The following is a 12,673-nucleotide window of genomic DNA, read 5'->3' as shown; positions in this document are numbered from 1 at the left end:
TCTTCGTGAGCTCCATCGCGGATATCAGCAGCCCGTATGATACAAAAAGGAGGCACGGGGACTACGGGGACGTTCAGCATGACGATTTGCTAGTAGCAAAATCCTTCACAGAGGGAAAGCAGAGCCGCGGGCCGCCTTAATCCACGCAGAGTTTGCGTCGGGGTACTGTCGTACGGCACGGCAGCATTTAGTCAACAGCGGTAAGATACTCCAAACACCACACATACCTCCCAAGTCATGATGCCCGCACCTGAACCGTACGCCCGTCAGCACTCATCCCCTTCAACTACACAAACGATGACACTAAAAGCGGTACTCACTCCAACCCAACTCACGCGCCTGCGCGACGCACTCGCCAAGCGTGTTCGGGTCCATGAAGCCCGACGCGCCGCCGCCCTCCGCGGCGTATTTGCCAATGACGAGTTTCTCGAGGGGTACCCCGGCCTGTGCGATCTCGAACAGCGCGGACCCTGGCCAGAAGCCGCCTGACGTGGTGAGTAGGCCGTCACAAGTTGTGTACATGCCGTCGCCCTCTGTGGTCTGGAAGTGAGACGGGGAGAATGTACAAGGCGAGACGCGGGCTTACGGTTGTAAAACTGCAAAACGATGGGCGGGGACTCGTGTAAGCGGAACAGTGCGTGCTGATGAGTGAAGTGGACGTCACCTGTACGTTGTACTGTGCAAAAGTGAGTGTAGGTATCGTGAAGTAGGTAGCGGAGGGGACTTACCCAATCTATCAAGTCACCGGCTTTCTGGTGGACAGTCAAGTATGCGCCAGTCGTGTTGAACACAGGTGAGAACCAAGGAGCAACGGCTATACTCGGTGAATAGATGAGCTCAACATTACCGAGAGAAGTTCACTTATACTTACGTGCGTGTGTCAGGAGGTAGTGCCCCTTCGGCAGCTTCTTGCGGAGTGTCTGAGTAAACGATACGAGCCACGCCTCCGCGCCGCCGTCGCGCGCGTTCATCGCAGTCAGGTCCTAGAACAGGCGTTAGTAGAAAATTCCCTCGCAGCCGCTGCTCAGTGGGGTAACTCTGCACCTCATAGTCCACGTCAATCCCGTCCAGCTGGTTGTCGAGCACAAACTGCGCCATAGCGTTCGCGGTGGCGACAGGGTCCACGCCGCCGCTCGTCGGAGCGTCCGTCGCGCCGAACGCGGAGACGATGACGCTGACACCCGCCGCGTTGTACTCCGTCTTGATAGCGGCCTTCGTGTCAGCGCTCAATGCAGCCCAGGCGGCGGCTTGGTCCGCTGCCCCCGAGACTAGGAGGAAGGAGAGAACACTGTAGGAAGTTAGCCGTGCTCTCGGGAAATCTCTGTCTTCCTCGGACGTACACAACAGTGTAACCCTGGGGAGATGCACGAGATGATGATTAGCTCTGTGGGTGGTCAGGTATTTGAAGAGCTTACCTCTATCTTGGAGACAGGCGGGAGGACGTCCCCGCCAGTGACTCTGTCGGTGTACACGACAAATGCGGGTGTGGACCCATATACCACATTGTTTGCGGATGACGTCGAGTTTCTAGAGGCGGGAGATGTTGTGTTCCCAGACCCTAAGGAGGCTTTGTTTGCTGGCCAGATGTCGGTCTGAGCCTTCGGAGAACCGCTGTTTGCCCGGGTAGGCGCACTGGCAGAGAGTACCGTCCCCGACAGCAATCCCAGAAATGCCAAGACAAAGTAGAGCGGTGAGAAAGAAACGGGCTGCATCTGCACCAGCGCGCACGGCGAGAGTGAACCCGAGGAGAAGCACTGTAGGACAGAGCACGAGGTGGCAGGCTCGACCTGAGGACGTAGAGCGCGATGTGCGGATTATAACCTGCGCTGTGCATTGCAGGGTCGTAGCAGCCTCAATTTCCGCGGAGCCATATCGAAGGCAAGATATGCAAAGATAGTACTGGGCTGTCCGTAATGGACATGCGCGTTTCCTGAAACTGGAAGCTGAGACGAGTGTACAAGCCAAGGGTTGAGTGAGCACTTACATAGCCGGGCTGCTGCATTGTAGTGCAATTTTTGTGGTGACGAGATAATCCAGGATGGCTGCCGCTTGAAACGTTGGTTGAACGGGGTTTGCACAAAGCTCGCAGGTTGAGCGAAAGCTTGCGACGACTCGGACTCGAAGAGGCTCTGCAGTGGTGCGTGAGGACAACCCATACGACCGCACGCGATGTGGGGACAGCCAAGAGTTGATCACAGCTACTAGGAATGGTTGCAGAAGGCCATCGCAGCATTTCCCAGCAAATATTGCCCTCGACCTGCGGGCGGGTTCATTCTAAGATGGCGTTACCCTAGGTGGAGTCGAGCAGAGTTCGTTTCCCTCTCATGGCAGCTACATATATAGGGGTCGAATGAAACGGAACATACAAGCCCAACTGGCCAACGGTGGGAGGCTTGATTCACAGGTCTGAGAAGCACTTACTACATGTGAAAGGGAAAAAGCAGAAGCCAGGCGTAAATAGGCGCTACCAGGGCTCGAACCTGGGTTTTGGGAACACTGAGATCAGAATCCCAAGTGATAACCACTACACTATAGCGCCACTGGATGTCTTTAAAAAACAAAACAATATTAAATAGTTAGCTGACCCCGCATAACGAGACTAACAGGAAACGGAATGCCAGGACTCGGAGATGCTTGGACTGAGACTTGGACGACGACGATGAACCCGCCTCATATCCTCATCGCTCGCAACTCACGAGGGCCCAACAACCTCAACTCCGCCTCTCTCAGCTCCCCTACAGAGACCCACGCCGCTGCAGCCGGGATATTCAGGTCCGCCGGCTCCCCGCCCTGGTACTTCGAAGAGTACGAGTCGGATGGCATAGCCTCCTCCCTCAGCACAAACGGCGACATGGAGGACCCCATCGAGATCGAAGAGACCTTCACCAGCGCATACAGCTTCCCCGGGAACGTCAAGATCGTCGTCGAAGCTACCACGTTCTGGTGAGTACCCCCGCACCCGCATCCTCCGCACGCGCCCGTGCTGTGGCTGAGCACCCGTGCGCTCGGTCCAGGGCTCATAAAGAGGTCCTCTACTTTGCCTCCGCCTTCTTCCAGGCCGCGCTCAGCGGCGGCTGGGCCGAAACGGAGCGCGATACAGCGCGCCCCCAGTCCATGTCCTCTGTGATCACCATCTCGCAGCCACCCACGGTGCCCGGCGGCAGTGCCTCCTCACAGCGGCAGTCCGAGATCACGTTCGCGCCTATGGACCCAGACTTGGACCCGGACGAGCTCGCGTTTGACGTCGACATCATCCGCGACGACCTGACCGACGGCGAGAGCGAGCTGAGCTCCGAGGACAAGGCGAAGGCCCGTGAGGACAGCCTGAGCAAGCTGGAGCAATCAAGCCCCGCGACGCCGACCAGTCCCAATACGACGTTGAAAGGCAAGGCAAAGGCCCCGGATGTGGACGGCAAACCGCCGGCGTCGCTCGCGTCCCGAACATCAAAGCGGCGGCAGACGCGACTGCAGGACAAACGGCCAGACGCGATCATCGTGCTCAAGGAAGAGAAGGTAGGAGCGTCGGGTAGCCGCGTCGACCGAGTGCACTAACCACAGCGTAGGCTAGTACCTTCCACGACTTCCTGAAATATATCTATCCCCAGTATGTACCCGCCCACTCGCGCCCCGCTCGCCGTCCGCTCACGCGCGCTGTAGCCTCGTGTGCACGATCACCTGGAACAACGTCGAGGGGCTCATGAACATCTCGCATAAGCTGCACGTCCCCGCGCTGCAGACGGAGTGCCTCACGTTCCTGCTCACGCACGCGGCGGGCCGCCCGCTCAAGGCGATGCGCATCGCGGAGCTCTTCGACGAGGAGGCGCTCTACAGCGAGGCGAGCCGCTTCGTGCTAGACAACCCCGGTGGCTGGTCCGAGGACGAGCTGAGCACGCTCAGCCCCGCGACGCTGCTCAAGCTCGAGAAGCGCCGTACGTGGTTCCTCGAGCGCGTCCTCAAGCTCGGGCTCGTGCAGATCGCGAAAGAGTACCAATGTGTATGTGCTTGCCGTCTGTTGTGATCATCCAGGGTCTGACTAATGTCGCGCGCATCGATAGTGTCTCTCGTGTCCGGACCCAGCGAACTGCGCACGCCTGCTCGAGGAGAAGTGGAAGCAGGCGTATCAGGCTGTGTTCCGCTTTGGGCCCTGCCAGCCGTCCATGGTCTTCCGGTACCTCCGCACGTTCGAGGGCGTCAGCCCGCCGCTCTCGCTCACGCACCTCAGCTGCCAGACGACCGCGAAGGCGTTCGTCGCTACCTGTAAGCTATCTTTTCCCCAAGCCTAAGGCGGGGCCGCATGCTAACATGTGACATTCTGCAGTGTTCGACCGCATGTTCTCCTTGGGCGTACGTGGCAGCGGGACAGACACCGCGCCGCTCGGGGCGCGCGTAGCTGCTGTCGCGGGGACGGCGACGCTGGGCCCTCGGCGACATTTCCTTTATTGCACGCTGCACAACGAGCCGGCGCGGTCGAAGCGGTCGCGCGAGCAGACGTGACCGCGGGTTTGGTTGCTCCGATATGACGATATCTTGTTCTTGGTTGTTATCCATGTTTTCGACTATCTTATTCCCCTTCGCTTCCTCCAGTTCGTTCTTCTGGACAATATATCATGTGGATTTTGATCATGGGTGTATATCTCGCACGCTTGAGATGCACAATACATCTTCTATGTAAGTTCCGGTAGTATGAGCGACGTTCCATACCCCCTGCTCCCGGGGGACAACGGTCTGCATTGCAGGGCTCGGTAGTTAGGCTGGTATACATATTTATAAGGGCTCGGGTATAGATACGTAGGCTGCGGCGTTATACCAATGCTGCGGAGAAGAGAACGTGAAAGTGTGGAAGGATGCAACGAGCGGGCATTACTACGGCCGTACATACCGCGAAGACGCGTAGTAGTAGTAGTGGGACAGACGAGAGAAACGAAGCGAGAGGTCCCCGGTGGAAAGAAAGAGGCTACCCAAGACAGATGGAGGGGAACGCAGAATGGAGAATGGAGGCATGGTGGAGAGTATAAACAAGGGGAATGCAGAGAGGGGAGGGATATTTTGGTACAGCGGCGGTGCGGGTTCTACAGGGCTACAGACCGTGATGTAAGGAGAAAGAGAGAGATAGAGAGAGGCGGGCGCGCGGGACAAATACGGATAGTGATAGTGTTATAGGGGCACATCGTGACGGGAATTGGGGCTCATGAGACGGGCGGCAGCTGCTCGAAGACCCGTGGTGCGTTCTCGACTAACCATTCGATGCAAAGTGCTTTGCCTGCCATGTCGCTGAACTCCGCGCCGGGGTCGCGCGAACGCATCAATGTTGCTATACGAACGCGTCAGCAGCTGGTCTGTCATTTCCGGTAGATATGACTCACGTCCGAAAACAACGCCGAGATTCCTTGCGTGCATGAGGTTCTGCTCACTTCTCTCGCATACACTACAGATGACCTCGTCAATACGCGTACACAAGAAACGGGTGCGATAGGCGTACCGATTGAGGTGGAGCATCAGTGCCCTCAGAGTGTAGTAGTGCTCCCTCGGAAGCTCATGAACGAGGTCGGCGAACGTATTAGCTTTCACAGACGGATCCCGAAGAGTGGAAGCGCTGATGAACTGATCGTGCAGCTCGAAGGTCAGGAGCGGGTTTGGCAGCGCACGCAGGTACGACTTGAGCACAGATGTGACACTGCAGATGTCGTTGAAGCGTTCGGTGTCCCGAAGGTCGAAGGATGTATAGTCGCCGCGCTCGAACAGCTGCGTGATCATCTTGGACTGGCCTGAACCGCCAGTCTTGCGGTAGATGCCCTCGAGGTCAAGAGCTGATAGGGCGTGTTAGAGAGATAATCATAGAACGCGACCTTCTTGGCGTACCGATATAGTCGACTGCGTCGATACACTTCTCAACAATGACCGGGAGTACTCTTGGCTCCTCCCTTGAGTCAGCACTGACTTGCTCGATGAGATCCCGGCCGAACATGGAGGGTGCTGTAAGAGGGTTAGTCTTGAGTCTTGACACTCATATACGCTTTATAAACACGTACGTAGGGGCGCCAGAGGCTGTCCATCGTCACGCAATACCTGTTGCTGCGAACATGCGAGGTTCACGCTATGTATGCAACGCGTGTGCACCGCGACGTTGCAAGCTACGATCCCTTCATCAGCATCATCGCGACTATCCAATACCATCCGCACGACCTACCAGTACAGCGGAGCTGCGACCCCCACATCTTGTCGCCACAGTGGTCGCACCGCGCGACGCGCAGCACGCTGACCTGCTGGAAGATGTGCTCCGTGCGCCACTTGGGCTTGCCCTGGTCCACGCCGTTCACCGCGACGTTCTCCTTCGGCGCCGCCTTCGAGCCCGGCCACTTGATGAACCGTGCCTTCACTGGCTGCGGCGTGTCCTGCACGTCCGGCTTCGAGATCTTGATGAACTTCGTCTCGGCCGACTCGTCGGTCGCGGCGAGCGTCGTGGACGATACAGAGGCGTTGAGCATTGGGGGCGAGCGTGCGCGGTCGAACGAGTTGTTGTCGCGGCGTTCCTGCAGCACGTTGTCCTCCTTGGGCGGGCCGGGGTTGGCGGCGGCCTCGAGGCGGCGCTGGTACTGGGCGTTGAGCTGGGCGAGCTCCTCGTTGCGCTGGTTGAGGACGGTGGTCTCCTCCAGGAAAGCGTCCCGTGAGGCTCTCAGCTCCGCAAGCTCGCGCACGAGGATCTCGCGCTGTTCGGTCAAGGGGATGAGCTCGTGCTGGTACTGCGTCTTGATGTTGTCAAAGCGCATCGAGAGCGCCCTTGTCATCGAGGCGCCGCCGTCTTCGAAATTAGCCACGGCGGGGGAGCTGGTGAACAATGGCGAAGTGAGCAAAACAATGACGTATGGGGGGTTGTCATCACGCACTTTCGGGACGCGGAGAGCTGCTCGACCTCTGCCAATGTCATGTCGCGCTCGACCTTCAGCTTCGACAAGTCGCGTTCGAGCGTCGACATCTGGTCAGTGATTTCTCGAGACAGCTGCTTCTGCGCCTCCTGACGCTTGGACTCGCCCGAGATAGCGTTCAGCCGCGCAGCTTGACCTGACAACAGCACTCGCAAGCGTGTCACTTCAGCCTCAGCGTCGCGCCGCGCCTTGAGCTCTCGGTCGTATTCCGTCTGAGCGACGGTCAGGCCGTCCATGTACTGCTTGCTCGCCCGCTACACGCCACAAGTCATCATGTCAGCCGATCAAATCTCCCGAAAGGTAGGCGCAGTACGTACCTTCATGCCATCCAAGTTGCCCTTCAGCGCACTGTAGTCATGCTGCTGCTGCTCGAGCAACGTCAGGACCGTCTGCACAAACCCGACGTCAAGCGTAACCAGCGGGGTCCCGCGCTCAGAGGCGGTGACAACAGCCTCCTGCAGCTTCTGTCGCGCATGCTCGACGCCATCTGCCGGTGCAGTGACAGTGATGCGCGCGCCGCCGTTCCGCTGGCCGTTCATGCTCTGGCTGGTGGCGTTAGAGTCTACGCGCCGCCGCGCCACGCTTAGTGGTGGCGTGCCAGACCGCGCAAGGGAGTCGAATCGCACACGCTCGCGGTCGTTTGACCGGCGCGCGCCCTCCTGCGACGAGTAATCGTGCGACGACGTCGACGACGGGCTCGTGGCGCCACTGCTGCTCCTGTCCGTCGACGGTGGCTGGCGCTTCATCGGGGTCGCCTCCTCCGCACTGGCGCCGTCGTTGAACCCGAGCACAGTAATGTCGCTGCGGGGCGTCGTCGGCTGCCCAGCCGAATCCGGCGGGGTGAGCGTGAAGTCGAGGTCGCGGAGCTTCTCCGCGCCCTTCGGCACGCCGCTCATCGTGCGTATCAGGTCCGAGAAGTCTGCGCCGCCCATGGAGATGCGGATCGGCGGCAGCGCGGGCGCGATGAACGTCGAGTGCGACGTGCGCTCCACGGGCGACGACTCCGCCTCGTCCGCCGAGTTGTCCTCCGTCTCCGCCCCGTGCCGCCGCGCGCCGACGTCGATGCGTAGGTCTCCCGGGCGCTGGTACGGCTGCGGGGACGCGTCCTTGGGTGGGAGCGAGGGTGGCCGGTCGCTGCTCGCCTCGCTGTGGCGGCTCGACATGCCGTTCTCGTCGGACTCCGCTTCTGTGTCGGTGCCGCTCTCGATGCCATGGGGGACGTCCACGAAGTGGGCGGGGGAAGATGGCAGTGAGCTCCCGCTCCCCCGTACCTCGAACTCGACGCCAGACAACGCGCTCTGGCGGATATAGTCCGGGCTCCTGTATCCCCCATCGAGATGATCGTACGAGCGGACACTGTTGCCGTTCAGGTTCAAGTTCGGGGGGCGGTGCTCGGGCGTCCGTGGGCTGCGATCCAGCACGAGGTTGGACGGTGACTCAGCTTCGAGAGCCTCAAACGACGATGGGATTGCGAGACTGGACGACCGTGAGGGCATCTTGTCCAGGTTGAGTGTGGGGCGCGGTGGCTTGCCCTGTACCTGATTCGCGCTCGGCCCCGGGACGCTCGACGACGCGGAACGCCCACGCCCCGCTGCAGCGCGCTGTGCGTCATACTCCTGACCGTTGCGTACCGCAGGGGAGATTGGCGATTCCTGGTGATCGCTGTCGGTGTACGACTGGGGTTCGGCCGAGCCGTAAGGGCTGAAGTAGTCGCGCAAGGGAGAATATGGGCTTGGGGACTCCCTGCCCGCGGAGTGGGGGTCGGTATCAATGACGACAGGCGGGGAGCGCACACGCTCGGATGCGGGGGTGCCGTTGCTCGTATTGAGCGAGACGCTGCTCGAGCTCGGACGGAGCACGTTGAGGGGCTGTATCCGCGCGTCAAAGCTCCTGCGCTTAGTCAAATGACCGCCGGTTGTGTTGTCGCTCGAGCTGGGCACCGAGAGTGAGTCCATCCTAGACGTGGGGGAGGTATTCGAGCGCAGGTGTTCGATGGGAGAGCTGTTTGTAGAGCTGCCTGCGGTCGATGGCCTGCCTGCATTGGGGTTGATACGCGTGATGGAGGGCGAGGCGGGGAGGCCTATGAACATGCCCGAATGCCTCTTTGACAGACGTATGGAAGCCTTCTCCGCGGGAGAACCCAGTAACTGTGACGACGGCGGGCTGCCCGCTGACGGCGATGGGACGGAGGATGCACCTTGGTCTTGTTGGCGATGCTGCGACTCCGTCGCCACCAGCTTGGACAGGATCGACCCCCGCCGTACGCTCGCTGACGAGGGCGCCGAATGGTCGTCCGACGAGCCCGGCGCGCGATTGGAACTAGAGCGGGAGAGCGCGCCTTGTGGGGAGGTGACGTCCGGCGACGAGCCCTCCCCTGATGTCTGTGAGTGTGGTCTTCCTTGCTCTGCGCCGGCCTGTGCACATTTCACAACAAAGTTCTTAGTCTCATCACCGCAGGTGAGCACGGACGCGAACACGCACCGTCGCCGATGGACGGCCGTTCTGACCATCTCGTGAGTCGCCTTGTCTACCGTTCATGCTTCCACTCGCGCTGCCAGCGGCGGCCTGTGCTTGTGCCGCGCGCTCTCGCTCCTTCTCCTGCTCCCTTGCCCGTTCCTGCTTGCGCGCCTGATGCCGTCGGCTGCGCGCGACCCGCTCATTATGGCAGTTCATGCAATAGATGCCTTGGCTGGTCTTGGCGAAGACGAGTTCGTCGATGCGGTTCTTGCACACCTTGCATTTGAAGCAGTGGGCGTGGTAGGAGTCGTCTCCTGTCATGATAGCTTCGTCGAGGATCGGCTGCTTACAGACATTACAGCTGTAGGAGCAGTTGGCGCATATAGGGGATCCATCCGAGAGGAGTAGCAAGTTCGTGTCGGCCGTCACTTGGTTTCCGCATTTCGCGCACTTGAAGCAATCGACGTGGAAGAACGACTGGCTAGTGGCGCGAGACATGGTCAGCGAAGGCACTCGGGCGTATCAAACCGAAGCGAGAAGAGACAAGATGTACAGAGGGTTCAACAACCCACGGCCTCCTCTGCCTAGCCGCATGGATGCCGGGCAGGGGCGATAACACTATGACGCACGGGAAAAGCGCTTCCAAGATCGCATTGTACTACAATTGCTGCTTTGCTGACCAAGGCCGACAAGCGTTACGCCTATCCCCAGCTATGTGCGTCTCGGTAGAGCGCATTTCCGGGGGTGGAAGCCCCGATTCGCAAGGTCTAGGCCGAAGCAGCCATGAATAGCAACGGACTAGCGACGCGCAGACTTGGCGCGCAGCAGTAGTTGCAATGGTGGAAAGAACGCTACCCGCAGCAGGGAGGGCTCAAGGTCATCGGGGTTGAACGCGTCGATTGGGCGCGGAGACCGAGGCTGCTCCCTGGAAGTGTAGCTGTTCACAAAGGTGAGTGCCCCCGGGATTACGAGATACCGGGGTACACTGCCGCCTGAGAGAGCGCGATATTGAGGGAGAAGCTTCGTCTGTTTGCAGGAGGAAAGAGGACCGCTAGGAATGCAACCGAGCAAGGAGGGGATTGTCGGGGCCCTCGAATCTCGACTTCGCCGTGCAAGCTCGCGAGATGTATGAGATCCGGAGAAGGGACTTACCCAAATGCAACCACGACACCGCCATGCTCATCCACGACCGACTTCTTGCACCCGGGGCAGCACCTATCTTCCGTCAGCAGAGTTTGCGTAGGGCCGCCGTTCTGGTTGTCCATGTAGCTGCTCATGGCTGGGTTATGTGGGGGTTGCAGGGTGGCAAGCATGGGTTGATGGGAAGACGGGAGGTGCAGACAGATTGTTCAGAGAGTGACCGCAGGCACAATTGTCCACAGGCGAGAGAGATGCCAAGAACGCGAGTGCGTGCTTGCTGCGAATGTCTAGCGGCCAGAGAAGGCTAGTAGGGAGCCGATGGGCGCGCGCGCGGCCTGCGCTGGGGCTAGAGGGGACGTGGGGGCGAAGCAGTGCGCGCGGGCGGATTGGGGGGAAGAGAGGAAGAGAGGACGGCTATCCTGCGCCTAGAAGAAGAGAGCGGGAGTGGTGGATGGAGACAAGTGCTCGTCGAACAAGTGCCCCAGTCGCCCATCAGCGACTCTGCGAGCAACGCCTGCCACGTGCTAGCGCCCAGCGTCCGTCTTTGCCTCTCGCCGCCTCCGGTCCTCGCCCGACCCCCATTCGCGGATCTCTCCCTGACATACTCGGGAACACACAAGGCTTGTCGGTCAGTGCTCATCACGTCCCGCGCTGTTCCTCGCGGTCCGCCGGCGTCCAGACAGCCCTCAGCGTTCAAATTGTACACAACCCAAACATCGCGGCTGATCGCCACAGCTTCCATCGAGCATCGCGCTGACCCATGCTGTCCAGACCATCATCACCCTATCACCCCCAACACGCAGCGTTCGTCAACAGTCGTCATGGCGTTCTTCTAGCTCCCTCTGCCACAGACATATACGCGGTCAAGACTCCAGATGCATATGCACAACGCACTGACTTTCGCGCCCGATCTGGTGTTTTTACCGTCCACTGCCACATTCGTCGGGGCTTCCCATCCCCGGCGGAGACCGCAGCACGGCGTCGGTCCGAGCGGCGAGTACCTGGCCTCAAATACATCGCGCCTGCCGAGCTCCACTTTCTTCAATATGCTCAGGCACTGCACCCGCTAGCCGTAATATGGCGCGACACCCCTGCAACTGCACCTCCCGCTCGCGTGGCGGCTATCGTGGGTAATTACCCCGTCCGGCGCACGAGTGCCCCGTTGCGCAACATACAAAATCAAATCCTGCGGATGACCGCACAGGAACTTGTTCGAGAAGGGTACATAGGAGTGGCCGTCGTCGGGGGCGAGGAACGCCTGGTTTCGGGGTGGCCACGCTTGTCACGCATCCTGGGACGGTGGACCTGGGATCCGGAGAAGACAATAAGTATCGTATTCGATTCCTAAAGCAGCGGTACTAGCAGCAGCTGAATATCATCGCATTTCGTATATGTTCGTCATAGAAGGCTCGGCAGGCGCAGATGCACCCGCCGCACCACAAAGTAACAGTAGGGAGTCATGCGGGAGGGGGAGGAGGAACATACGAACGGCGAGCGAAGAGATACACAACGGTACAGCGCGACACTGCAGAAAGAGAAAATAATAGGGTCCGAGGATGCCGATTAATAGCCCGAGGGCGGGGTGTACGACGGGGCGCGGGAGTCCGATCGGAGGCACGAAGGCGAAGCTCCCGGGGAAGGGTGCGAAGCTGAACCGAGACCAGGTGCGAAGGGGAAGGGGAACGAGCGTGGGGGGCCTCAAGCCGGAGCCTGAGAAGGGGAAGGAGCAAGTCCGTGTATGGTGGGCGCGAGGCACAAGAAGGGGATGCAAGAGGACGAACGCGTACGCGGGACCGCAATAAAGAGGGCGAAATAGCTACAACCGCGGGTTGAGAATTAGAGGAGATGTGGATGCGAACGAACAGAATATAACGGAGCGGGAGTGAGGAGAACGACAAGAAATGAGTCAAACACCGTGGAGGGTGCGGAGGGAAATGTGCATGTCCGAGGTCCGAGGCGGGAGGGTGCGCAGGAGTCTCAGATGTCTGTTGAGAGGGTTGGATGTTTAGGGGTTTGCACGGGTGTATCGTGACGAACATCTGCATGAAAGACTATTTTTAGGGTGAAGGCCCGGCCGAAGGACACAAGCGGGGGGACGGGTGTATGCTGCTGTGATTGCGGAAGAAGCTATGGTAGATAAGCTAGCTGGGATA

General features: G+C 59.7%; 3 protein-coding genes and 1 non-coding gene across 4 annotated transcripts; 1 reads left to right on the top strand and 3 right to left on the bottom strand.

Moving 5' to 3' along the window:
• Nucleotides 1-105: 105 nt before the first annotated feature.
• On the bottom strand, nucleotides 106-1,712 carry TRAVEDRAFT_113337 (glycoside hydrolase; the record flags this gene model as incomplete). Its single annotated transcript, XM_008036389.1, has 9 exons — nucleotides 106-165; nucleotides 228-250; nucleotides 321-533; nucleotides 587-596; nucleotides 665-676; nucleotides 729-814; nucleotides 872-983; nucleotides 1,045-1,329; nucleotides 1,443-1,712. The coding sequence occupies 9 exons, from the start codon at nucleotides 1,710-1,712 to the stop codon at nucleotides 106-108; spliced, it is 1,071 nt and encodes a 356-aa protein (XP_008034580.1).
• A 747-nt stretch (nucleotides 1,713-2,459) lies between these two features.
• TRAVEDRAFT_t25 lies at nucleotides 2,460-2,539 on the bottom strand. The gene has a single exon. It is a non-coding gene; the product is annotated as a tRNA-Gln (tRNA).
• Nucleotides 2,540-2,648: 109 nt separating this feature from the next.
• On the top strand, nucleotides 2,649-4,607 carry TRAVEDRAFT_161742 (uncharacterized protein). The gene is made up of 6 exons (XM_008036388.1): nucleotides 2,649-2,943; nucleotides 3,015-3,513; nucleotides 3,564-3,604; nucleotides 3,658-3,994; nucleotides 4,056-4,257; nucleotides 4,319-4,607. The coding sequence occupies exons 1-6, from the start codon at nucleotides 2,660-2,662 to the stop codon at nucleotides 4,492-4,494; spliced, it is 1,539 nt and encodes a 512-aa protein (XP_008034579.1). The 5' UTR covers nucleotides 2,649-2,659; the 3' UTR covers nucleotides 4,495-4,607.
• A 170-nt stretch (nucleotides 4,608-4,777) lies between these two features.
• Nucleotides 4,778-10,661, bottom strand: TRAVEDRAFT_69441 (RhoGAP-domain-containing protein). Its single transcript, XM_008036387.1, has 10 exons — nucleotides 10,533-10,661; nucleotides 9,405-9,861; nucleotides 7,241-9,337; nucleotides 6,885-7,177; nucleotides 6,188-6,825; nucleotides 6,030-6,131; nucleotides 5,860-5,973; nucleotides 5,480-5,807; nucleotides 5,364-5,425; nucleotides 4,778-5,311 (listed from the first exon to the last, which is right to left on the bottom strand). Exons 1-10 carry the CDS (start codon nucleotides 10,655-10,657, stop codon nucleotides 5,187-5,189), a joined length of 4,341 nt encoding a protein of 1,446 aa, XP_008034578.1. The 5' UTR covers nucleotides 10,658-10,661; the 3' UTR covers nucleotides 4,778-5,186.
• Nucleotides 10,662-12,673: the final 2,012 nt, after the last annotated feature.

This window comes from Trametes versicolor (assembly GCF_000271585.1).
Source record: "Trametes versicolor FP-101664 SS1 unplaced genomic scaffold TRAVEscaffold_2, whole genome shotgun sequence".
In the NCBI taxonomy this organism is placed as follows: Eukaryota; Fungi; Basidiomycota; class Agaricomycetes; order Polyporales; family Polyporaceae; genus Trametes; species Trametes versicolor.
Note: the sequence above shows the minus strand (reverse complement) of the source record. Positions and strands in the feature narration are given on the sequence as shown.

Excerpts from the sequence above, each read along its gene's own strand:
- TRAVEDRAFT_69441 (XM_008036387.1), bottom strand. The coding sequence starts at position 10,657 with ATGAGCAGCTACATGGACAACCAGAACGGCGGCCCTACGCAAACTCTG. Across the intron at positions 7,178-7,240 it reads GCAACTTGGATGGCATGAAG|CGGGCGAGCAAGCAGTACAT; the intron begins GTACGTACTGCG and ends TGTGGCGTGTAG. Across the intron at positions 5,808-5,859 it reads CGACGCAGTCGACTATATCG|CTCTTGACCTCGAGGGCATC; the intron begins GTACGCCAAGAA and ends ACGCCCTATCAG.
- TRAVEDRAFT_161742 (XM_008036388.1), top strand. The coding sequence starts at position 2,660 with ATGAACCCGCCTCATATCCTCATCGCTCGCAACTCACGAGGGCCCAAC. Across the intron at positions 2,944-3,014 it reads GTCGAAGCTACCACGTTCTG|GGCTCATAAAGAGGTCCTCT; the intron begins GTGAGTACCCCC and ends CGCTCGGTCCAG. Across the intron at positions 4,258-4,318 it reads GAAGGCGTTCGTCGCTACCT|TGTTCGACCGCATGTTCTCC; the intron begins GTAAGCTATCTT and ends GACATTCTGCAG.